The sequence below is a fragment of the Danio rerio genome, chromosome 14 (assembly GCF_052040795.2).
Source record: "Danio rerio strain M-AB ecotype USA chromosome 14, GRCz13ab, whole genome shotgun sequence".
In the NCBI taxonomy this organism is placed as follows: domain Eukaryota; kingdom Metazoa; phylum Chordata; class Actinopteri; order Cypriniformes; family Danionidae; genus Danio; species Danio rerio.
Genome location: NC_141034.1, coordinates 8,542,299 through 8,570,296, shown reverse-complemented (window position 1 = coordinate 8,570,296; position 27,998 = coordinate 8,542,299). Strand labels below are relative to the sequence as shown.

Below are 27,998 nucleotides of genomic sequence, written 5' to 3'. Positions count from 1 at the left end.
CGGCATCCGTTGTGTAAAACATATGCCGGAATAGTTGCCGATTCATTGCTCTGTGACGACCCCTGAAAAATAGAGAGGGGTCTGGCTGCAGACCTGGTGCAGTGCAATCTGGGCTGCATCCAATGCTTTTAATGGGCTCACCTAACCCCACCCCTAACCCTACCCGTCACAGTGACGTTACTAGCTCCATTTGAGTGCATTGTGTCTGACATTGCATCGCTGAGTGATGCAGTCTCAGCTTGCATCATAAAGGCTGCATCCAGATACTATTGGAAAAATAAGGGACTAGGCTGAAGGAAAATAAATGAATGAACTGTTAGATAAAATCTTTAACAACTTTTTTATGTCTTATTTTTGTTTCTGTTTCTTGCTTTAATAAATCAAACTGCAGTTCAAAGAATGACTTCAAGACACTAAATAATACAACAATTATGATACTAATGTAAGCAAAACATATTAATGATTACCAATTAAAAGGTCTGTGTGAATTGTGCTTCATACTTTTCTACACTATCGACTACTGTGTGTGCAATTAATGTTTAACAGTGTTTAAATGCAAACACATCTTTAGATATTAAATATCCTAATGTATGCAGCTGTATGGAGCAGGATTTTGGCCAATAAGATTTCTCTGTGGGTGGAGCCATTCAGAGCAATCAAACAAGTTGTTTAAAATATCATATAGTATGTACACTATGGACTATATGCAGGGCTCACCAAGGTTATATGTAGGTTGTGGAGACGTTTGTGTCTTGACGCTCGGAGTGAGGCATCTGTTCCAGATGTTTCCTCATATTCCCATGAAAACATTTCCCAAACACGACACATGCATTTAAAAAAAGCATGTTATTTTGACAAACAGCTTCACTAATTAACCCACAAGGTTGCTTGTTAATATTCAGCGAGCTCCAAATACCTGGATGCCAGATCTAAAGCAGTACACAAGAGTATCTGTGCTTGATTTTACAATTCATTTCCGATGTAGGATTTATATATTTCAATATTTTGCATAGAACATTAATTCTTAATTAATTAATTAATCATTAATTAATTCTCCCGTAATTCTTAAATAATTAAATGTCCAGTTCGAAAAGACAAAGGGTGAATTAAGAGTGAGTGGCAATGGAAACAACAAACAATAATTAATATATTAACATTAATTAATAAATATAGCATAAGATTATTTCAACTTAATAATTTATTAATTAGTATCTTAGTAATTTTAACACAATTAAAGGCAGCTCAGAGAATGTGGTTCCAGTTGTTTAATGCAAAAGTTCTGAATGAATCGTAATTTGTTTCTAATAACAACACAGATTTGTGTGTGTCCAAGCTTTGTAAATGAGACCCTGTGTCTGATTCATCTATTTTTGTTAGATTACTAACGTGCCATTACTAACATACTAACTAACGTGCCATTTTATTTATGTAATTCTGTACTCTACTCATTATTACAAAATATATTAATAAGTAATGCAATGAGGTTAAGTGACAACAGTTTAGCGTGATGCTGTTTGAAAACACATAGGGCTAGATATAAGACCATCTTGTGGTAACTGTCACTTTTTACTAAACAAGGAGAAAAGTGTATCACTGAAAATAGCTATTATAGTGTTTCACCTTACTGAATATGCATTTATAGGAGTTTCCTGGTCAGACGCAAACTTTATGGGAGGGGAGTATTTAAATGAATCACGCAAAACGATTAACTAACATTTGTGCTATTTAAATTACAGTTCTTTTTATTAAAGGCATTATGCAAGTTTGACACCCAGTGGTTGAAGTAGGTATTGCATGCCTGGTTCAAAACACATGCAAGCTCAGGTTGCCAGATTAATGACGTCAACAGCAGTGTGCCTGACTGTCGAGCCTAAAGGCTGATTTAAGTCGTGTTCTAAATAAAAGCAACGGCACGTGATAGAAGGATTATTTTCCATATTAAAAGGAGTTTGTCCTAACCTGCACCCATACCTGCCATTTTTACTGGTAGTCTCCTGTATTTCAGGCCCATCTCCTGCAACCCTCCCGTTTTGTTATTTCTCCTGGAAAACTCCCTACCCCATTTTTGGTACAGTCTGTAACACCCCTAGGTCGCCAACTTTAGTGTAGTATCCAATCGCAGCGGCCGCCAGAAATCCGCTCCATAGTAGAGTTATTCTTTTTGGTATTTGTTTTTAAAATAGCAATTAGTTATGGAAAAAAATATATTATTTAGCAAAAGATGTGCAGCATTTTGTTGAAAAATCATGACTAAATCGGATTGTGAGATTAGTATGAATCGCATTGAATCGTGAGTCAGGTGAATCGTTACATTCCTAGCTATAGTTGCACAGCCTTCACTGTCGTAACATCATCCGAAATGCGACACAACAAATGTGCGACACAAACCAACACACAACACAGCGGCAATAGATGCTGACTGTTTACATAAAGAGAGATTGGTGTCTTAAGACGCAATTCCAATGACGCTGGTAGTAGCGATTTTCTCAGACCAATCGGTGATCAGCAGTATGTAAACCTCACATTTTGGTAACAATACAGCTCGCTTGGAACCTCACTTGAGGTGGTGATAAAAATACCCAGTAACTAGGTATGGAACGCAGTGGAATGCAGCTCCCAAAAGTGAGTTACACCAAACCTTGCCATACTATGCAGTGGAAAGGTACCTATAAATATGTATAGGATGCATTAAAAAACAAACAAAAAAACCCTAAGATTTATATTAAACAATAAAAGACATTTTGTTTTGTTTGTTTGTTTGTTTGTTTAAGTAGGGCTGCACGATATTGGAAAAAAAAACTGAAATTGCAATATTCTAATCACTGCAATAAATTCATTCATTCATTTTCTTGTGAGCTCAGTCCTTTTAGAAAGGAATTAAATAACTAAATGCACTACAGAATGTTACGTTTACACACATCCACAATTACATGTAAATCCATTAGCTTTTAACAGCGTAATACTCACTGCTCACCACTCTTGCGTAGTTTTGATAGGTCTACTATTTACTCATACTTTGAGTAATATTTACAACAGATACATTTACTCTAATTGCACTACATTTCTAAGCAAGTAATGGTACTTTTACTTAAGTATGATTTTTCAGTACTCTTTCCAACCACTGTCAGTAAGCAGTATGCTATTGTTCCATTTCTGAACAAATCCAAACATATACAATTTGCATTTATATATATTTTATTTTTGTCTACTCATATTTTCTCATGGCTTAAAGCAAAACCAGGAGTTCCCCGAATATAATTACAACTTACTGGTGGCATTCGAGTGTGAAAATATGATCTTTTCAGCATGACTTGAATGCACCGCATGCTATTGTCTTGTATGAGTTGCATAGCTCCGCCCACAGTAAAAATATCATTGGTCCAAAGTTCCACTTCAGTTTTTCCCTCACATTTAGTGCTTCCATTAACAGACAGAACACTTGATGCTGAAAACTTTGACATTGCGCCTGTTTGGAACATGGTGTGATTTCCACATTTTATATTCATCGCATTCAATCATAGTCATTAAATGTGATAGCTGAAACTCGGAATCATCTCATCAGAGCGGGCAGCGGAGGGGAACCTTACCTGTGCAACATCATGATGCCTTAACATTTTCCTCGCAAGGAAAAAATAAACAGCCAACTAGACCGATCTTACCATGACACCAATCTCGCAAAGTTAGCCCCTAACTAGCTTACATCAGCACAGACCCGAAAGCTAATTTTCCCACACCTGAACCTGCCTGTAAACAAGGCAGAAACATCTCAAGTTACGCTTGCCTGAAAGATGGGAAACTACATTCGGCTTGCCATTTGTCAGGATGAGTAATGCTCATATGCTAACACTTATGAAACACAAGCAGCATTAATTTCCGTGTAGACTGCTGGTAAAAAACCAGGGCTGTCGATCGATTAAACATTTTAATCTAATCAAATACGTGATATGCAGATTCATTTAGTGTAGTAGAACCGAACGTGTCAATAATTGTTGAGAATTTTAAAAGCCATTATATAAGTCTGGCCAACACAGATGAAACATTAACTAATTCATTTTATATATGTTAAGCATGAGATTTCATTTCATTATGCCAGATATACACCAACGTGATATATATTCTTAAATGTATATAAAAGGAATTACTTGAGTCTTCAAATGTCACTAATACACTTAAATACTGTAATTTAAGGCTCAAAATACAGTTAAAGTCAGAATTATTAGCCTCCCCCCTCCTATTTATTTTTTCCCCAATTTCTGTTAAACGGAAAGAAGATTTTTTTTCAACATTTCTAAACAAAATAGTTTTAATAACTCATCTCTAATAACTGATTTATTTTATCTTTGCCATGATGACATTAAATAATATTTTACTAGATATTTTTCTAGACACTTCTATACAGCTTAAAGTGACATTTAAAGGCTTATCTAGGTTAATTAGGTGAACTAGGCAGGTTAGGGTAATTAGGCAAGTTATAGTATAACAATAGTTTGTTCTGTAGACTATCGGAAAAAAAATGCTTAAAGGGGTTAATAATTTTGTCCTTAAAATTATGTTTAAAAATTAAAAACTGCTTTTATTCCAGCCGAAATAAAACAAATAAGACTTTCTCCAGAGGAGAAAATATTATTAGACATACTGTGAAAATTTCTTTGCCCTGTTAAACATTATTTGAGAAATGTTTAAAAAAGAAAAAAAATTCAAAGAAGGGCTGATAATTCTGACCTGATATATAAATAACAGGGCACGAAATCGCGACCATATTGGTTGCAAATGTGCCCAAAATTTAATCTACACAGGTTTGCAAACCCACCTAAAGTTACAAATAATGGCGCCTATGACAGTGATCATGTTGTAAATTTTGATCCGCCAGCCAAGATCAATCGGGTGTTTTCGGAGAAAGTGCCTGAATCTCGAAGCGTTGCATTCACTGTAAAAAGCAATACATACAAAAAAAAAACTTAAAAAATTTAAAAGAAACTGACCGGCCCACAATTAAAAAATGGTCCGGCCCTTCTGGCATTTGCCAGAATTTCCAGATGGCCAATCCGCCCCTGACTGTACATATATTTTTTGTTGTTTTAAAAAAATTAATATCAAAGCTCGAAGCAGCTGTGCCGCTTATATTTATTTTTTTTTTTGTTTTTGGACACTATGATTTGTTTTTTTACCAGAGCATATACAGGAATCAGAGAGGCAAATTCGATATCTTTTAAGGCATTTTTTAAGACTCTTCCCATACATTTTAAAACCTCATAAGCACTTATAACGAGATTTTAATGTACAGTATATTTACTAAATATTAACGTGAGAATCTAATCCAAAACTCAAATATTACTCATATACTGAATAAAAATCTATTAAATCTAGCTAATTCCGCAGGTTGGCGCCTATAGAACTGCAGAAATAATGTTGTTGCCTTGGTTGCTGCAGTAAACAAACCAACATAATGTCAAATCTCGCTGGATACACAGCATACTGATAGATTTAATTCAGGCTAACTTTAGAATACAACCATACATTGCATAATCAAAAATTATATATAATTTAATACCATGCAAAATAGCATTTAAGACTTTTTAAGGGTCTTAAATTTTTCTATATTGATTTATTAACTATTAATACATTTAAAGACCGCGCGGACACTCTACATTTCTGGATGAATGGAAAGCTCAAAAGAACAAAGTTTATTTGAAAGATATCTTTGTCTTTTTTTGGTCAGATCAACTTATAAAGAAACACTCCACATTTTTTTACATATAGGCTCAATTTACAAGTCACCAAGAGTTAAACAATCGAGTTTTGCCATTTTTTGAACGCATTTAGCCAATTTCCAGGTTGGGCGGGAGCATGTTTAGCTTAGCTTAGCATAAATCGATGAATTGGATTAGACAATTAGCATTGCTCTTACTTATCAATTGCTCTTAAATTCTAAATAGTGTTTAGATAATTTTCCTATTTAAGACTTGCCTTATTCGTAATTACACTGTGTACTAAGTCCGACAGAAAATTAAAAGTGGCTATTTTCAAAGCTAATATGGCTAGGAACTATACTCTCATTCCAGCATAATAATCAAAACAGTTTACTGCGGTATCAATACTGCAGCAGGTGCAATGATATTATGCATTGCTGTTACCTATTTACCTAGCTGGGGTTTATTTTCAGGCGCTACGTAATATCATTGTGCCTACTGCAGCCATGGTACAGCAGCTAAATTTCACAAGCTAGCTACACAGAATTGTCCTCTGCTTGCATTTCAGAAATTTCATCTTCATCCCTGTGCTACTTAAATTGATAGGGATAATAGAGAGAGTGTAATATGATAAGGAGATGAAGGGAAAGAGTCAAGAAAGTGCACAAATCAAACTTGCAACACCTGCATGTGCGGCTCAACATGTCAGATATGCAACCTACAGATTTAAGGCCCTTTCACTCTGAGTGGGAATTTATACTGCGACAACAAACTTGAATCAAAACAATACATCAATATGGAGTGAAACATATGGAGTGGGATTTTTTTTTCTGACCAGTATGTCGATTGTTTTTTCAATCGCCCTGCATTGAAATGGGCCGTCCAATTGAATTTGAGCTTTAGATCATGTGCCCTGTAAAACGGCGAGACTGGTGATGCAACACGGCAGAGAAAACCCTTTTACAAACAAGTGTAGATGCTGAAGTACAGTGTCCCATAAAAGAATTGATGTCACGCTTTTCATCTGCCGTGTCTGAGAGCAGAGACTGATCTAATAAAAGTCACAGTAACAACTAAAAACATCAACAAAAAGAGGCTGTGCCGCAAGCATGTTTAGAGAAAATGGGGCTCAATGCCATGTTTTTCAATAATTTAGAAATGTTTAAGGCATGAAAGAAATTTATTTCAACTTTATTTAGCTTAATTTACTATTGTATACATATGGGGGGGGGGGAGAAAAGATCATAATGTCAAAGCATGCATTGTTCCCTTATGAAAATCAGTATGTCCATATATTTGAACATACAGTTGAAGTGAGAATTATTAGTCCCCTGAATTATTAGCCCTCCTGTTTATTTTTTCCCCAATTTCTGTTTAACAGAGAGAAGATTTTTTAGGCAAGTCATTGAATTTTTTGCTTAAAGGGGCTAATGACCTTAAAATATATATATATATATATATATATATATATATATATATATATATATATATATATATATATATATATATATATAAAAAGACTTAAGAAGAAGAAATATTATCAGAAATACTGTGAACATTCCCTTGCTCTGTTAAACATCATTTGGGAAATACTTAAAAAAGAAAATTATATTCTGATTTTAACTATATGTTTGTGTGTATATATATATATATATATATATATATATATATATATAGTAGGGCTGGGCGATTTATTAAAAATTAATCAAAATCGATATTAAGAACCTACAATCAAATTTTTCCAGGTCAATATTTTCAATTACTTCCGCTACCATGAGTGGAGTCATGTGACCTATCTCTGTTAAGGCTACTATATACTTCTGTGTCAAACGCACAAGTATAGTCCAGTGCAGCCTTCGAGTGGTTTCATACTTTTGTGAGTACATTACATGTGAGCATATTTTTTTGTACGAAACCTATCCGTGAACTATGAGGACAAAAAAATTAAATAAATAAAATAATCGTTCATTAATTGTAATTGAGTTAAAATGTTCAACTAATCAAGATTTAGAATTTAGGCCAAATCTCCCAGCCCTAATATATAGGAGTAGCTGACAAATAGAGAGCAAAAATGCCATTAAGACATAATTTTTAAAGAGAATATTGTTTAAAAATTAATAACAGCAGTTTTTATGACAAGAAGTCTGTGAATGACAAAGTAATGTTTAATCGTTTATTGCATTTTAACTGTAATTTAAATACTGTAATAATTTAAAATGCAATACAAGATTAAACATTTCTTTGTCATTTGTCATATATATATATATATATATATATATATATATATATATATATATATATATATATATATATATATATATATATAGTTAAAGTCAGAATTATTAGCCCCCCTGTTTATTTTTATCTCAATTTCTGTTTAACGGATAGAAGATTTTTTTCAACATATTTCTAAACATAATAGTTTTAATAACTCATTTCTAATAACTGATTTGTTTTATCTTTGACATATATATATATATATATATATATATATATATATATATATATATATATATATATATATATATATATATATATGTCAAAGATAAAACAAATCAGTTATTAGAAATGAGTTATTAAAACTATTATGTTTAGAAATATACATACATACATATATACATAAACACAAATATATATGCAATATTTTAAAAAAATTTTGCATATATGATATATTTTATACATGTGAAATCTAAACATGATCTTGAGTATGTCATGTAATTAGCATATATTACCATGTATCAGATTCATATATGGCAACACAGGCATGAATTTGCCATAGGCGGTCATTCATTTCCTGTTTGATGTGAACACTGAGTATGTCAGTGATTCACCTCGCTTTACCGCGTTACGCTCAATGTGAAAGGGCCTTTAGTTCTCAGGCATTCAGCTGTGGTACCAATGCAGATGACGCAAGTTTGAGTCTCGCATTCAGTCAGAACAGTTGATGAATGTAGTGCTCATTGCTCACCATCTTACCTCCAGCCCGCCGGCGGGTTTCTTTTTGAGCTCTTCGCACTTGCGGAACTTGCAGATCTGATGGCCGGTTTTGCGGTTGCGGCAGCTGCTGCACTGTTCGCAGTTAATCCTGCGCCGGCACGGAGGACACAGGCCGCACCGCTTCCTCTTTTTCTTTCCGTTGGCGCTGATGGCCGATGAAATCTCGCTCTGCGTCTGCTGGTGTTCCGATGCGCCCGTTACATGTGAAAGAGCCCCGTCTGCGAGAAACACTCCCGCCGGCGTCATTATGAAGAGCCCCGGGTGATACGGAAAGCTGCCGCCCACTCCGCCGTTACCGAGCAACGGGAAGTCCATCACACTGCCCAGCGAATCAGAGGCTGAGACCGTCTCCATGTCTCCACCCACATTAACATTGGAAGGGTCGCTAACCGGAAGCAACATCCCGGCCCGCCGAAGGAGCTCAGCAGCCTGAGCCAGATGCAGGCCGCTAGGAGAGTCCAGGAGACCGGACACCAATGCGCCCCGGTCCAGTTTGGCGTAGCCGACCTGTGACCTGTGCTGGCTGGCTGTAGGATGAGCTTTGACACCTGAGGCTACCATGGAGCTCTGAGCGAGTCTGTTAGCGTTAGCAACACTAGCCACGGCGGCAGCCGAGCAGGTGGCGATATACTGCGAGAGAGCCCGAGACCGCTTCAGGCTCTTGCTGAGGGGAGCACTGATGATGCCGCTGCGGTTCCTCCGTTCCACCACTGGGGATGAGTCTTCCTCCCCGCAGCAGCTGTCCTGCGCCTCCTCGTCCTCCACGGCTCGACTTCCCTCCATGGACCCTCCGCTGGCAGACATGGGCCCCGGCGTGAGGGGGAGGGAGAGACAGATGAGGGAGATACGATGGATGAGGGATAAAGTCACAGCGTTCCTCCAACCACCGAGACCAGATTGACACGCACGCAGCTGGAGAATCAGCGGTCCACACTAGTCGAGCCTCATCAACATCTGACGCATCCGTTCACTGAGGCCTAAGAATCCTAGAAAGGAAAGATGGAAACACACGGGGAGGTTAAAGCGAGTACAGTCTGAATTAACGCATAGTTTGTGTATGAAAGTTTGGGATAATAATGATTTGTTGCTCACCACGACTGCAGTAATTTGATCAAAATTTGCTGTAAAAAAACAGTTCTACTGTTTTCTATTTGAATATTCTATTAAAGAAAAACCATGTGAGCTTAATTTGTTAAAATCACACATGAAACACATATGAAACGCACAGAAAATGTGTGGTTTTGGGACATTTTCATGTGAAAGAAGTAATCACATGATCACATTTTCAAATGAAATGGTTACAAAACTAAACATTTAATGCATGTTCCACGTGTTTCATGTGTGTTTCATTTTTTAAAATGACCAGTGACACGAAAACGTAAAATGCACATATTCAAATGAAAACGCTACAAACTACACATTTCATGCATGTTCCATGTGATTCATTTATTAAAATGACAAGAGAAACATGTGGAACACATATGAAACACACAATATAAAAACATAAAAGGCGCACATTTTCAAATGAAAATGTCACAAAACTAAACCTTTTATACTTGTTCCATGTGTTTCCTTTATTTAAATTACCAGTGACAAATGACACGAAAATATAAATCATAGGTAATCAAGTGTTACGAAGCTACACATTTTATGCATGTTTTATGCGTTTCATTTACTACATTACAAGTGAAACATGTGGAACACACATGGCAAAAACGTAAAACACACTACACATTTCATGCATGTTCCAAGTGTTTCATTTATTAATATTACACGTAGAGCATATATGAAACACACGTGATATAAAATCGTATAAAGCACATGTTTTTTAAATGAAAATGTTACAAAACTAAATGTTTAATGTGTGTTCCATGTTTTCTTTATTAAAATGATCAGTGACACAAAATTGTAAAACTAAAACGTAAAGCGCATGTTTTAAATGAGACTGTCACAAAACTACACGTTTCATGCATGTTTTATGCGTTTCATAATAAAATGACAAAACATGTGGAACACATATGAAACGCACATATGAAACACACATGACACAAAAACGTTAAACACATATATTCAAATGAAAATGTTACAAAACCACACGTTTCATGTGTATTCCACGTGTTTAATTTATTAAAATTACATGTGGAACATATATGAAACAAATATGAAAAGTGCATGTTTTCAAATGAAAATGTTACAAAATTAAACGTTTAATGTGTGTTCCATATGTTTTATTTATTAGAATAACAAGTGACACACGAAAATGTAAATGTTAAAAGCGTAAATTTTCAAATAAAAATGTTACAAAACTAAATGGTTCCATGCCTGTTCCAGGTTTCATTTATAAAAATTATCAAAGACACGCAAAAACATTAAATGAAAATGTAAAACGCATGTTTTCTAATGAGAATGTCACAAAACTACACATTTCATGCATGTTTTATGCATTTCATTTATTAAAATTACAAACTGAAATTACATATAAAACCAGCCTGTTCTCACGAGGAAACGTACGTATTTTCCGTTTTTGTTAGTTTAGTGGCTAATTCGTACGAATTTGTACGAGTTCAGTCGTACAAAAATGTACAAATTTAAAAAGGAGGCATGGCACCCAACCCCACCTCTAAACCCAACCATCATTGGGTGATGAGCAAATCATACTAAATTGTACAAATTAGATCATACGAATTCATACGAATTAGCCACTAAATCACAAAGTTAGAATTGCCATGAGATTGCATTGTATGAAACACACGTGACATAAAAACGCAAAAAAACACGTTTACAAATGAACATGTTACAAAGCTACGTTTCATGTACGTGGTACTTTTTAAAGAATTTACTCCTGATTAACTCACCCTCAAGCAGTTCTACTATAGAAGTCATTGCTTACCAACATTTCTCAATATATCTTCTTTTGAGTACAACAGAGAACATCAAATTTAACAGGTTTGTGATACGTGAAGGATGAGTAAATGATGACAGAATTGTTAATTTTGGGTGAACCATCCCTTTAAGTAACCATTCTAATGTGCCGCCTTAATTATGCACAATTATTTCTGATTGTCATTATAATTAGTGTTTTAAAACATTTGATAAAATTAAAGTTGTTATTGTTTTTTTTTTTTTTTTGATTAAATAAATGCAGCACAACATAAGAATCTTTTTTTCCAAACATTTGTCCAAACCTTTGACCAGTGATGTGCATCAAAACCTTAAGTTGGTGAAAAACAAGTCAGGTCAACTTCATCATTCATCATCAACCACAAAATAATAAATAATAATAATTGGCTACAACATCCCACTCTGACCTCACCTGCTACAGATCTTATTTATTCATTTTCCCTTGGTAAATGTCTCTATTTTAGAAGTTGCCACGGCGGAATGAATCACCAACTATTCTAGCATATGTTTTACACAGCTGATGCCCTTCCAGCCACAACCCAGTACTGGGAAACACCTACACACACACACACACACACACACACACACACACACACGCACACACACACACACATACACTATGGCCAATTTAATTTAATCAATTCACCTATTGCGCATGTCTTTGGACTGTGAGGGAAACCTTAGCACCTGGAGGAAACCCACGCCAACAAGGGAAGAACATGCAAACTCCACACAGAAATGCCAACCGGTCTAGCCAGGACTCGAATCAGCGACCTTCTTGCTGTCATGCGACAATGCTAACCACTGAGCCACCCAGATCTCATTTTTAAAAAAAAATGTAATTCTCCCAAAATAATCAATTACATAAACATACACTATTTCTACTAGCTTACATGTTTGGTCCGCGGAAATAAGTTCACTGTGACAAAATAATCCACCGTGGCCTCATCTGACCTCTTTTGATTCTTTAGCCAACATGTATGTATTATACACAATATCTGCCCTACATCTCGGTTTTAGTGACAATTACGCTTTGTTCGCTGTGCTTCCAAGACACTCAAACTAACTGTGAATCTCAGGAAGAAGAAAAAAAAAGAAGAAGATTTAGTATGGATATTGAATTGGATGGTTTGAGTCTGTTAAATTGTTATATTTCATAACCTTTACGTGCAAAAGCCCGTTCCTTGTGACAGCAATTCGCCTTCAGTGAGAGACGTCTATCAGGGTCCACAGGCGGTCTGTTCTATCACGAAAGCGGAATCGTGAGCTCAAGCGCAAAGCCCCTGGGGTGAGCCGACAGTGAAATCAGGATGTCTAGGTGCAAACTCAGCCGCACTGACGCACATACACACGCTCGTCCACGACTTAACATTTCAATTAACTGCCAGGCCTCTGTATAGTGTGCTATCGCTAATAATTAGAGGGGAAAATTACTTCAAGTTATGAGTGACAGTCATTAAAGATAAAGGTACTATGGCTACTGATTCAGGGGAAAGGTATATAAGTAATGTAAGTTTACAAGGGGCTAGTTGTCGCATACATTTTTGATCTTTGCAGTCAAATATCTAGCATCTATAGTTTATCATATTTCATTAAGGCATGTTATCACATGTTTGAAATGGCAGAGATCTGCAGTTTGCATCCTCTTAGAGTGAAAACAGACTTGCAGACGTAATCATTTTTTGGATAAGGATAGGGTAAATAAGATTTTAAATAGGTCTAAAATATAAATTATAAAATATTTAGTTTATATTAAGTTACCTTATACATTTTTTCTACACATATTTACACATTTATTTACTTAAAATAACAGAGTAAATAAATAATAGTATGATTATTTATTTACTCGTTTTATATGAATTATTTTTAAATATAAATTTTAATGTATTTAAAATTGTGTTAATTTATTTCTATTTTATTTGTGTTTTTTATTATTTGAATCTCATTTTAGTTAATTTATTAAAATCATATTTAAATCTAATTATTATTTTTTATTAATTATTTATTAGAACATTTTAATGAAAATAATTTTTCTTTTATTTGTTTTATAAATATTATGTGTTTGTTTATATTAATAAGATTTTGCTATTATTTATTATTTAAAATGGTTTTATATTTTCTATTTGTCAAACATTTTGACTGAACCCCTGGTATATAATATAATATAATATAATATAATATAATATAATATAATATAATATAATATAATATAATATAAACATTTTTGTTTTCTTTTTTAAACATTTCCCAAGTTATGTTTAACAGAGCAAGGACATTTTCACAGTATCTCTGATAATAATTTTTCTTCTGGTTTTATTTTGGCTAGAATAAAAGCGGTTTTTCATTTTTTTTAAATCTATTTTAAGGTCAAAATTATTAGCCCCATTAAGCTATATTTTTTGATAGTCTACAGAACTACAGACATATCTAGTCAAATATTATTTACTGCCGTCATGGCAAAGATAAAAGAATTTAGTTATTAAAAATGATATTATGTTTAGAAATGTGTTAAAAAATCTTCTGAAAAAAATAAACAGTGGCTAATAATTTTGACTTCAACTGTATATATATATATATATATATATATATATATATATATATATATATATATATATATATATATATATATATATATATATATATATATATATATATTTGATTTTCATGTATTGCTTTATAGCTACTATTTAAATGTTCCTATTTAATGTCAGAGTCTATTGTGACCACTTACCCCATGTGACATCATGACCCCCCTATAGGACCAAAAAAAAAGGCTTTTTAAGTTAACAGAATTGAATTCTTTTCCAATAACATTGAACCCATTCATTAACTTCTTAGTAATCAACACTATAAAAACAAAAATCACGTTCAAATATAAACACTAACACTCGCTGAGCTGTAAAAGTGAGCAGATGCCATTTCTAGCGGATCCAAAAACTGTGTTAATGAGTCTGCGTTAAAGTCTTATACGCGCATTTCAGCTGATTGAGTCAATTAAAACCTTCTGTTCCACGTTTACCTGACAAACCCTTTTTTACAGCTGTCATCAAAACACCTGACCGTATCCATTATGATTACATCACATCCACTTGAAAGAGTCACGATGGGAATAAAAACTTACTGGAGACGGAGACCCCTGATCTGCAGGTAAAGCAGGACAAAAGCTGCATACAGTGAGGGTTTCCGTCAATCATTGACCTGCCTTACAGATAAACAAGTTCCTAGCAACAGTTTGAACGGCGATGCAACGCTGGACCTCCTCATATGTCAAACACACAGACGAGGCTCGCATGCACTCGGAAATTGCTGTGTCCAGTATTGCGGCGAGCCAGAGGGGACAATAGCGCGACGTAGAGAGATCTGGACATCACCAGGGAACAATGGCCAAACCTGCACAAATAGCCCAACTGTGCCTAAACAAGATGACCTGCTTATCAAGATCTACGTGCTCCGTCAAACAATCCCCTCAATTAAACCCCCGCCGGATCAATCGGAGACACAGACCTGGGCTGATTGCATATATTCACGTTGGGTGGTTGAGATAATTAGAATGCAAATACGCAGCACACACAAAAAGTTTGCATGCAACTCATAATGGATTAATGATAAACCGCGCGTAGCTTGATTTACACTTACCTCTCTCCAAGAGGGTTTCTGAATTATTCACACATTCCCACTCGGTATACTCCACGTATTTTTATTTTTTTTATCCGGACAACCGACAAATGTCACAATGGTATGTTTACAGTGGCAGCCGAATAACAAACAAATACCCGTAAATGCAAGTATTCCGTGCGCCTATTTGATTACGCGTGGCAAAGTTGCACCGATGCATCTAACGCATACAGGCAAATTGTCACGCAGATGAACCGCGGATCATTTAGAAAGTAAAACAAAATCCCTTTTGTCTCATCTCGAGCGATGTGTCTATGGTGACAGCGCGCGGTATGCGCCAACACGTCGCGTTGGTTAGCCTAAGCGCATTCCCTTGTTATTTCCCTGCCAACTTATTCGTCTCGGCTGCATGTCATTGTAACTTTGAACAGTCCTCAACAAAGTCTCGTTCCCCTCGCTTTGATAAACACGGCGTATCTGCATATTCGCCAACACGGGCGTCTTTTCGTTCGCGCCGCTCGCGTGAGCCGAGGGGAGCGTTCCGACTGTCCGAGCGGTCCGGTGCTCTCACGCGCTGCGGAGATTTAAAGAAAAGAGACGGAGAGAACGCAGTGTAAAAGAGGCAAACGAATGCAAATGCTCACCCAGACAGAATTGTGCTCGCGGTTTCCTTCAATAAAGCCCAAACGCCGGCAGATACGCGCAGAACGCACTTTGTCCGAGAGCGAGCGCGTGCGCTCCTCCAGCCTCTCGCGTCTCTCTATCCCACCTCCACATCCTCGCGCCCGGAGAAGAACATGCAAACACATTTCATAGATTTTTGGAGCTTCACACAAAAACCGAAGTGGACTTTCCGTCGGGGACAAAATAAATAAACCTTCAAGAGGTGTGGATGAAGGCGAGGGGCGTCTGCGCTGCTGCTGTCGCTCTTCTCTGTGCATATGAGAGAGGAATAATGAATGAAGAATAGTTTTGAGAGGGCTGGACGCTCTGCCCATTGTTGACTCCATTCTTAACGGCTGTTGGCTGCGCGCGTGATTGATTTATTATATCAGAACTTTTGCACATTCACGCTTTCCAGGAACTTGCTGCTGATTGACATATTAATATGCAGAACACGACACCATTCACTTATAAGAGATATAATCCTGAGGGGTGCTGTTAATCGGCGTAAAATTCAAATTGCAAATAATCATGTAACTAAATGATAATAATTAGAAATAATATTAGTAGTAGCCTAATAAAAGCAAAACGTGCATTCACGTGCATTATATTGTTATTGCTTGTAAAAAAAAATTATATTAGTTTATAATTGGTAATATTATTAGCCTATTTTATGCGTGAATAAATCTATACGGCTTATGGAGTATTTTTATTATAAGTATTTTATTAATCACATTTACACTGTTACTTGATTGTTGTTTAATCGTAATAAGACATGACATTTAGATTAAATCATTTCACAATTGATTATTTTATTATCATTCAATCAAATTAGAAAAGCCACAGAGTATCTTCTCCAACAGTCATTCATCTGTGCGGTCGTTACCATATTATCGTCGTGTTTCTCTGTGGCCGAAGAGCCATTTTGCTGTGGGTCCATTTGTCCGTCGGTCCAGTGGCTCGCGGACGCTCCTCCTCGCTCTTCGAGTCCACTCCACCTCTTGTGAGCGTCCTGTGAGTCTGGCAGGCGGCCAGCTGAAGTGTGGGGAAGTGACACCGCCAGGGCGGCAGAAATTTTCCTCCGTTTCGGGCTCCTTCCCAATCGCAGACGGGCGCGCGTGCATTGGCTGGAAAGTGGAACAGCTCGTCAGGGACGATCAATGCGGATCGATCAGTGCGGCGCTGCCGGCTGCGGGTTTGAGAGGGGGGGTTGCGTGTTTCAGCCCTCCACAATTGCATTAACGGGAAAGTTTAAGCTTGAGTAAAGTGACACAACTGCTGCTGCACTTCCCATCATGCTTTTTTCTTCATTCATCAATATTCACAAAATGCTTATGGGACAAAGTTTAACATTATGAATTAGCCTATACCACAACATTAAATAAAAATGACCATATACAGTTGAAGTCAGAATTATCGCCCTCCTGAATTTTTAGCCTGTGTATTTTTTTTATCCCAATTCTGTTTAACGGACAGAGAGAAAATATTTACATTTAGAGCACATATGTAAACATACACTGTAAAAGTTGTCCAGATTTTTACAACATGTTATTGTAATTTTTCACAGTAAATTACATTAGTATTTGCATGATTTAACTGTAAAAATTCACAGTAATGTGTAGTATTCATCATTTTATTGTGCAATGAATGTGGGTAGGATGATTACAGCAAATTACTGTAAAAGGGCTATATCTTTTGCATGTTAATTCAAACTCTTTTTATTTCATTTAACATAGACATTGATACAAATAACCTTTATGCTAGTTTTGGCACTTTTTGATATTTAGAAATAACAGAATATTATTGCAGCCATAAAAACAATTTCGTTACATCTTCAAAAATAACTTGAAAGAATATCGTCCTGTTTTGAAACAACATGAATGTCATGGTAAATTTTCATTTTTAGGTGCACTGTACCTCTTTTTTTAAATTTTTTACAGTTAACATGCAAATATGAAATAATTTTAACATAACTTTGTGCTTAGCAAAAAATGTAATAAACTGGAACAAAAGCAATTGATTCATGAAACCAAAGATTGCTAAATGCACCCAAAATCATTTCAAAATCATGGTAAATGTTAGAATGACTAGCAGAGGAAAGCCTGCTTCACAGTAAAATATAGTTAATTCTACAAGACAAATACTGTGAAATCACAGTAATGGACTTCACTCTCTACTATGAAGTTAAACTATATGGCTGTTATTTTACAGTAATTTAATGTAACAAAATCCCAGAAAATTACAGTAAACTACCTCACAGTAATTTGCTGTGAATTTACGTACAGTATTTTACTGTGAATGTAATGCAATTATTAGCCAGTAATTTACTGTGAATTTACGGTAAAACAATTACAGTGTAGTTTTAATAACTAATTTATAATAAATGATTTCTTTTATCTTTGCCATGATGACAGTATATGTTGTACTGTAGTTACACTGAACAAAAATGTGTCTCAATATAACTATCATAATTTATTCCAAAGATTTTTTTTTTTTCAAATGCAGGCCTGCTAATGATACTAATATTCGTTTGAACACATAGAATAGGTATAGCTTAAAAAGACAGTTGCTTTTTGGCATTACTGTAGTAATTATAGGGACTAATATGGCAGCTAATGTACCATAGTATAATTCATAACACAACAGTACCATAATACAACTTGTAGAAATAGCACTTAGAGCATTCATGCTTATAACAATAATAATAAAACAATAGTAGTTTTTGAGAGAAAAGAAAAGCCGTCCATTAAATACAAATTAATATTTTACTCAAAACACCTGAAATGATCTCCTAATTCATATTTTCATTCAATATATAAAATAACTAACTGATCACATCACATTAGGCTACATTGTATATTATTAAAACTTTGACAAATATAGTGGCAATAAGATTTAAACTTGTACGTTCAAAAAAAGTGGTATTACCCATGAATGCTTGAAAAACCCCTTTTGTCATATTTTTAAATATTTAAAGACAATTATAATATATTATTGAAAAAAATATATATTGATAACAGTCACTTCCAGATTTATTCATTTTCTTGTCGGCTTAGTCCCTTTATTAATCTGGGGTCGCCACAGCGGAGTGAACCGCCAACTTATCCAGCAACTTTTTACGCAGCGGGTGCCCTTCCAGCCGCAACCCATCTCTGGGAAACATCCACACACACAATCACACACACACTCATACACTACGGACAATTTAGCCTACCCAATTTACCTGTACCACATGACCTTTAGACTGTGGGGGAAACCGGAGCACCCGGAGGAAACCCACGCGAAGGCAGGGAGAACATGCAAACTCCACACAGAAACGCCAACTGAGCTGAGGTTCGAACCAGCGACCTCCTTGCTGTGAGGCGACAGCACTACCTACTGTGCCACTGACTCGCCGTACTTCCAGATTTAATAGCATATTATATAGTATTGAAATTAATCAAAATATTTATTTATTTATGTTGAGCACTGTATGTACACTACCTGACAAAAGTCTTGTCGCCTATACAAGTTTTAGGAACAACAATTAATAACTTGACTTTTAGTTGATCGTTTGTTATCAGAAGTGGCTTATATGAAAGGCAAATGCCTCTAGATTACGCTTATTTTACCAAAATAAAATATGATGAAGCCTTGATTTTTAATTATTTCATTAAGACAGTAAGGTCTGACTTTGCTTAGACAAAAGTCTTGTCACTTAACACAAATAATCTACAGTATAAAATGTAAATCATGGTGAGAAAGAATTAATATTGTGTATGACTCCCATGAGCTTGGAGGACTGCATCTATACATTTTTGCAATGACTTCAAATAAAATGTCAAATAACTTATTAATAAAGTCAACTGGAATGGAAGATAAAGTATTCTTGCAGGACTCCCAGAGTTCATCAAGATTCTTTTGTTTCATCTTCAATCCCTCCTCTATGATCTTACCCCAGACATGCTCAATAATGTTCATATCTGGTGACTGGGCTGGCCAATCTGGGAGCACCTTGACCATCTTTGCTTTTAGGAATTTTGATGTGGAGGCTGAAATATGAGAAGGAGCGCTATCCTGCTGAAGAATTTGCCCTCTCCTGTGGTTTGTAATGTAATGTGCAGCACAAATGTCTTAATACCTCAGGCTGTTGATGTTGCCATCCACTCTGCAGATCCCTCGCACACCTCCATACTGAATGTAACCCCAAATCCTGATTTTCCTTTACCAAACTTGACTGATTATTGTGAGAATCATGGGTCCATGTGGGTTCCAACAGGTCTTCTGCAGTATTTGGGATGATTGGGATGCAGTTTAAGAAATGATTAATCAGAAAAATGTATCTGTTTGTAAATGTACCACTTTTCCAACTTGAAGTCAAGTTATTGTTTGTTGCTCTCACAACTGGAATCGATGACAAGACTTTTGTTAAGTAGTGTATGTATATATAGTGCACAACATAAAGGAGTACACTTTAAAAATGAATATTTTTATCAATTTCTCACTGAATATAGGTCCTATATTTTGGCGCATTTCAACAAAACAGATTTATTAAACAGATACATTTATTTAAATAATATTTTAGTCACCGAACATCTTTAGAAATAGAATTAAAATAAATTATTTTTAATAATTATTAAATTATTGCAAAATATTTGAAAAAAATTACAAACTATTAAATTGTATAAAATTTTTGTTTCTCTATAATTTTGCTCTTTTTACATTTTTTATTTAATATTTGTTCCGAACAATTTAAATTTTTGTGTGCTAATTTCTGTTAGATTAGCTTTTGATTTGGCTTCAGTCACGACTAAACTAATGTATATGCACAAATATAATATTGTAAAGCTTCCTTTAGAAAATATTGATCTAAATGGGAAAACTGTCAGGCGTGTACTTAACATATGTTGAGCACTATATATATATATATATATATATATATATATATACTGTACATCATTTCAGTGAAATGGATGTGACATTTGCAGTAAAATCTTAAAGCATAAATTCACAAAGAAAGTATACGCTAACATTATATAAAACATCTGTTTATATTTTCCAAAACAAATAACGACAGAGTTAAGGGACCAAAAAAACATCAGTCTATAAACATGTTTTGTGGGAAATAAACATGCGTTATGGATGCAACCAAAAAAGTTAGCGAGTTTACAGTATACAACACACTTTGTAGAAATTCTGTAAATGAAGTGGGCTATATGCACAGTGACTTTTAATTTTCAGACAGGCAGTCCAAGGGCTTCCTGGTGAACTGTCTTTCCATTACAAAATTGTCACTTTTAAGATCTGATTTCTTAAAAATCAGTGATCTTCACTGCCTGTAAGATATACGATATGAAGTGGGTCTCAGATCGGACAAGAAGCACTGCATTAAATTCTATGTCCCCTCACCTTGTCTTTAAAATATGACGGGTGATTTTATCCCAGTGTTTTCAATGGAATTTCTGCGATAGTGTATTGCTACTGACAGCACTAGTGGTTACAATGGTCTTTCATCTCGTTTTACGCTTGAACAACTAAATGAATGCTTAAGTCTATTCAACTAAATGTATTGTAATTTACATTACAACATCGATGCAGTAAAAACAACCTTGTGAAATTTAAATTAGTTACATGAATCTTTCACCGGAAGTTTATCGCTGGCTTTAAAACTCCAGCTGTGAATAAAGCCCATTGCACAACCCAAAAGAAATAATGATAATCAAAAGGATAAGAGTTAGCTCACTACAGAACTGATTTTATTTTATTTGACATTTTTTGAAAAATAAAAAAAAAGCTTTGTTAAAAATGTGACATCTCACCATTATGGATGTGACAGATTTAAAATGATAGATATTTTGGTGAAAACCTTTTTTTTTTTTTTCATGGCAAGGTTGACATTTGCATGGAATTGCTCATATATAAAAGGTAAAATTATACATTATATTGAATTATTTTTATTTTTTCCAAAAAAATAAAAATAAAATAATAATAATAATAATAATATATATATATATATATATATATATATATATATATATATATATATATATATATATATATATATATATATATATGTATATATATATATATATATATATATATATATATGTATATATATATATATATATATATATATATATATATATATATATATATATATATATATATATATATATATATATATATATATATATATATATATATATATATATATATATATATATATATATTTGAATTGAAGTCAGAATTATTAGCCCCCTGAATTTTTCGCCCCTTCTTTTCTATCCAATTACTGTTAAAAGGTGTTTTTTCAACACATTCCTAAACAACAGTTTTAATAACTCATCTCTAATAACCAACTTATTTTAACTTTGCCATGATAGATTTTTCAAGACACTTTCATACAGCTTAAAGTGAAATTTAAAGGCTTAACTAGGTTAATTGGGTTAACTAGGCAGGTTAGGGCCATGTTAGTCAGCCAAAATAAAACAAATAAGACTTTCTGCAGAAGAAAAAATATTACTGTGAAAATTTCCTTGCTCTGTTAAACATAATTTGGGAAATATTAAAAAAAAAAAAAAAAACTGTGCTCTACTCCAGGATGCTTGAGCCAGGTTTGTTTGCGAGCTCATTGATCAGACCTTTGGATCCTGAGTTTCATCATACTGAGTTCACTGTGAAGCTCCACACACACACAGAGACGCCCTGAAAATGTGACAGGACACAGATCCTCTCCAGAAATGAAACCACGCCACTGATTCACCAATAAACCGCGTGAATAAGTAAACTAATAAACACTTGCCTGTATCCTCGTGTCCACATGATTTCCAACTAACTTTGCGTCCTCCTCCCGGCCTGTGGGAAGGGGAGGTGGATGAGGACGCGGGATTAACGTCACATGGTTCTCTCTGGCAGACAGACACATGACCCGCTCCACAGGAGGGGATAAAACCCACTTGAAAGACCGCGGCACAGAGAGACCAGGGAGAGGAGGAGGAGGGAAAAAAAAGAAAGAGAAGGAGCAAACGTCCGGTTTTCTCAGACGCTGAGGAATGCCGTCGACCCGCTTTCTCCAAGGCAGAAATGCAGCAGACTGGATCCCCCGCGAGACTCTCTCCTCATTTCTTCTGTTTCTCCCTCCTGCGAGTTACCTGTGGTTTTGGGCACCATGTTGTCAGAGCTTCCTGTTTTTCAATGAGTGAGATTCTCCACATCCCACCTAACAGATACTGTTTCAAAGGCCAGAAACAACTCGCAGACTGTTAATAGTCTTCTGACTGCTCTCGGTTTCACCTGCAGTTTGTTTGTTTATTTAGAGATTCGGACATTTGAACAAGCTATGCTATTTAAACACCACCTGTCCCGTGCCAATTGTGTTAGTGGGTTAGTAATAGATGAAACCAAAGTCCAGGTGTGGCGCTATCCCTAAATAATAATAATAACAATATTAATAATAATAATAATGATTTTTTCTGTATTAATGCCAAGAAATTAATGCCAAGCATAGCCTACATTTTGGCTCATAATAATCATAATATTCCATCCAAATTTAAAGAAAAAAAAACACTTTTTTTTTTTTACACCATTTTGTAAACAAAGCATTTAAAGTGTTAGAATTTTAAAAACTAATGAAAGTTTGGTAATTATAATTAGATCTAATGTTGAAGTTATATATTAGTATTAATATTTGTTGGTTAATATTTTGATGTCCCAGAGTGGCTTTTTCCATAAAAAAAAAATATGAATCTCTCAAAGTCAAAGGTGGTGTTTGTCATTGACACATCCAAAACTGCAACTAATGAGGAAAAACTATTTGGGTTAGCATGTACAATTTTCATGAAAAAATAAACAAATTAAACACCTGTGATATTTTGTAATAAACCAGAATTTAAAGGGTTAAATTCTGAAAATTAATGTTGTAATATTTGGTTATTATGATTAGATCTGACGCTGGTGAAGAAATAAAAAATTATGCCAGTTAAAGTAGAAAAACATGTTAATATGTGACATTTGTATGATGTTTTTGGAAATTTTAGTCAGATACATTTTTTGAAGTCTGAATTTATGTTTATGAGGTAAGTTTGAGGATATGTACACTGATACCCTGATAAGATAAGCTTTCAGTTCCAAAAGCCAAGGTAACTTTCAGGAATGCAACTTGCCATACACACATGCTCTGAACATAACCTGCTCTGTGGAGTTAGTTCATATGTGCGAGTTATACATGCAATGGTTCTTAATAAATGTTCTCAATATATTTGATAAATTCTCAATAATATGATATTATATATTGCATAGTATATAATATTACTTAATATAATTTTAAACGATATGATAAAAATGTTTGTTTACTGTTATTTATTTAGTTATTTTTCACATTTTTGTTAACAGTACACTTTCTTTTAAGTGCAATACACGCTCACCGGCTACTCTATTAGGTACACCTGTTTAACTGCTCGTTAATGCAATTTTAATCAGCCAATCACATGACAGCAACTCAATGCATTTAAGACTGTAGACATGGTCAAGGTGATCTGCTGCACTTCAAACCGAGCATCAGAATGAGGAAGAAAGGTGATTTAAGTGACTTTAAACGTGGCATGGTTGTTGGTGCCAGACGGACTGGTCTGAGTATTTCAGAGGCTGCCGATGTACTGGGATTTTCATGCACAACCATCTCTAGGGTTTACAGAGAATGGTCTAAAAAAGAGAAAATATCCAGTGGGCGCAAATGCCCTGTTGATGTCAGATGAAAAGAGCCAGACTCAGAGAAAGGCAACGGTAACTGAAATAACCACTCGTTACAACCAAGGTATGCAGAAGAGCATCTATGAATACACAACACTTCCAATCTTGAGGCAGGTGGGCTACAACAGCAGAAGACCACACCGATGCCACTCCCATCAGCTAAGAACAGGAAACTGAGGCTACAATTCACACAGAGTCACCAAAATCGGACAATAAAAGATTGGAAAACTGTTCCCTGGTCTGTTGAGTCTTGATTTCTGCTGCGACATTCGGATAATAGGGTCAGAATTTGGTGTCAACAACAAGAAAGCATGGAGCCATCTTGCCTATTTTGGCACACTTTGGGTCCATTAGTGCCAATTGAGCATCGTGACAATAGCCCCTTTCACACAGTGATACCGGTAAATATCCGGAAAATTTCCAGAACAACTTTACCGGTATGTTCAAAAAAGCGCTGTTCACACAGGCGAGGACGTTACGGAAATTTTCCGGAAAAGAGCATTCACACATCCATTCCAAAATACCGGTAAATTCTGACATCATTCACCACAAATGAGCTTTAAACGGCTGCGCTTGTATTTGTAAACATTTCACCAAATTACAAACTCTGTGGATGATAAATATTGTGAACAACTTTCGCAGGATCACTTTCTCATGTTGAGATGTTCATAATATGTGCGTGTGCAGGCGCTCACAGGCTGTTTCACGGGCACACGCAAAGCTTGAAGGTAAACAAACAACGACTTATCATAAGCATCTCATTGATGATTATTTACACAGTTGGCATTAAGAAGAACATATAAACGTTATCTGACTAACTTCTAGCAGCTAAATGTGTCTGGAAAAATATTCAAAGGCTTTTATCCTCACAAACCGCGCGGACGTGAATGCGTCTGACTGTTGTGATTGGCTAAAGCGGACGTCTCACGTCAGCACGTTCTAGACGTGCACGCGCTTATTACGGGAATCTTCCATCTGCATTCACACAGCGCAGCATTCCGGCAAATTGCCGGTAATGTTACAACTTCTCTTTCCGGAAAATAGCCAGAACGAATTTACCGGTATTTTCAAAAAGGACCTGTTCACACATACAACCTTTCCGGAAAATTGCCGGCAATTTTCCGGAAAGGTCTGTATGTGTGAAAGGGGCTTATGTCACAGCCTACCTAAGTATTGTTGCTAACCATGTCCATCCCTTCATGTTCACAGTGTACCTATCTTCTGATGGCTACTTGCAGCAGGATAACGCACTCTGTCATAAAAACCAAATCATCTTTGTACTCAAATGGCGTCCACGGTCACCAGATCTCAATCTAATAGAGCACCCTATGGATGTGGTGGAACAGAATATTCGCATTATGATTGTGCAGCCGAAAAATCTGCTGCAACTATGTGATGGCATCATGTCAACATGGACCAAACTCTCTGAGGAATATTTTCAGCACCTTGTTGAATCTAGGCCGCGAAGGATTAAGGCAGTTCTGAAGGCAAAAGAGGGTCTAACCCGGTACTATTAAGGCATACCTTATAAAGTGGCCGGTGAGTTTATGTCATCTTAATAGATGGGGAAAAACAAGAAGTGAAAATTATTTAAGATTTTAAATAAAAATTTTACTAAAATGACTAAATGATTTTTTTTTTAATTTGTTGTTAGTGAAAATGATTATTCCACAAAATATTGTTTTGTTATCGATCCAAGTCTTTTGTATTAAATTAAATTAAATTTGTGTGGTCCTGTATGAAGATAGATTTCTTAAAACCTGCTTTTTTTGGTGACTTTAACGTTTACTTGAACCAGAAGTTGCTAAGACTTATTTCAGTGCATCTCCAATTAAATTGAATATTGAGTAGGGGCGGGGTTTTCTTTCTGCACATCATTCCCTCATAGCCAACTAATGGTAAGAGGGGCGGGGTTAAGAACATTCTGGCTGAAGTCATCAAACTAACATCATCATTTAAAGTGGAAACGAATGGTCAGACTTTGATTAAAGATTACCAAAGCGAACTGTAGGTATACGCACCACATCTCTTACTTTATCTTACTCTCTTGCTTTATTTGTTTTTTAATGAATAAGTCTGTTGTTAAGGTGTTGACGCTGCCTGTGAAAGAATAGGTTGGTTTAAACTATAAAGAGCACCTATGGTGAAAAATGTTTGGACAGACGTGTGTAGGTGTAGTGTATTAACCGTCATATTGGGGTGATATAAACACACAGGGCCCTATCATACACCCGGCGCAATGTGGAGCAAGGCGCAGCCCAATAGTCTTTTGGTAGTTTTAGCTAGGCGCAAGAGTCGTTTTGAGGCGTTGCGTACGCTGTTTAAATAGCAAATGCATTAGCGCTCATTTGTGCGCCCATAGTCGTTCTGGTCTAAAAAGGAAGGCGTTCTGAGGCACACTGCTGGCGCGTCGCTATTTTGAGAAACTATAAAAGATTTTTCATTAAACCAAAACTAACCCGGTCTAAACTCCGGCGCAGAGTTGCGCCTCGCTTACGCACTGCTTAATACGCACAAGAGAGCAATAGGCAAATATCTTTACATATGAAAAAATTTAACTATTAAGGATATATATAGGATATAATAAGAATATAGGATATAAATATTAAGGATTAAAATATTACAAAACATATTATTTTCTAGCCTACATAAATATGAAAAATCACTGCTTTTATGTCTTCTTCATCTCGGGAGGCTTTTTCAGTTCATTCATAATAATTTGCTTTTGTATAAAGTTATTATTATTAGCAGTATTAATTATTATATCCATATTTCTATTTGTTTTTATTAAAAACAAGCTTAGAATTGCCCACCTGTCAGGTTTTAGACCATATGGGGCGCAGCATGTGTTTTAGGATATAACTCAGGTTATAGAGCACATTTTGTTATTATTGTTCATTTATTCGTTTGCTGGAAATTAGAACTGAATTTAGAAATAGTTTTGAAACGAATATTTGCGCTTAACAAACGCAATTAATTATTTATAGGCTAATTGATGTCTGTGCGTAAAGGTTTCCCTATCCAAGAGCGAAAGTGAAAGTGAACCATTATCCTTCATTCTCACGCAGTAGATGCTCTGTTTAACAGTTTTCTGTTAAAAACTGCTAATTTTAGTCCCTTTATTAATCCGGGGTCGCCACAACGGAATGAACCGCCAACTTATACAGCAAGTTTTTATGCAGCGGATGCCCTTCTAGCCGCAACCCATCTCTGGGAAACATCCACACACACACACTCTCATACAACACCAAGGACAATTTAACCAACCCAATTCACCTGTACCGCATGTCTTTGGACTGGGGGAAACTGGAGCACCCGGAGGAAACCCACACGAAAGCAGGGAGAACATGCAAACTCTACACAGAAACGCCAACTGAGCCGAGGTTCGAACCAGCGACGCAGCGA

At 35.5% G+C, this 27,998-nt stretch overlaps 1 protein-coding gene across 21 annotated transcripts in view; it reads right to left on the bottom strand.

Moving 5' to 3' along the window:
• The window catches only part of cxxc5b (CXXC finger protein 5b), a 41,376-nt gene extending 18,698 nt beyond the window's left edge, over positions 1-22,678 (bottom strand). For 4 of the 21 annotated variants that reach the window (XM_087281202.1, XM_087281205.1, XM_087281197.1 and 1 more), the window contains exons 1-2: positions 15,225-15,973; positions 8,659-9,673 (exon numbers count right to left, since the gene is read on the bottom strand). In XM_087281202.1, the coding sequence (XP_087137328.1) occupies positions 8,659-9,491 (833 nt within the window). In that variant the 5' untranslated portion in view covers positions 9,492-9,673; positions 15,225-15,973. Of the gene's footprint in view, positions 1-8,658; positions 9,674-15,224; positions 15,974-22,647 lie in introns of those variants that run through there. The other 17 variants (XM_087281186.1, XM_087281189.1, XM_087281192.1 and 14 more) reach the window with 5 other exon arrangements.
• Positions 22,679-27,998: the final 5,320 nt, after the last annotated feature.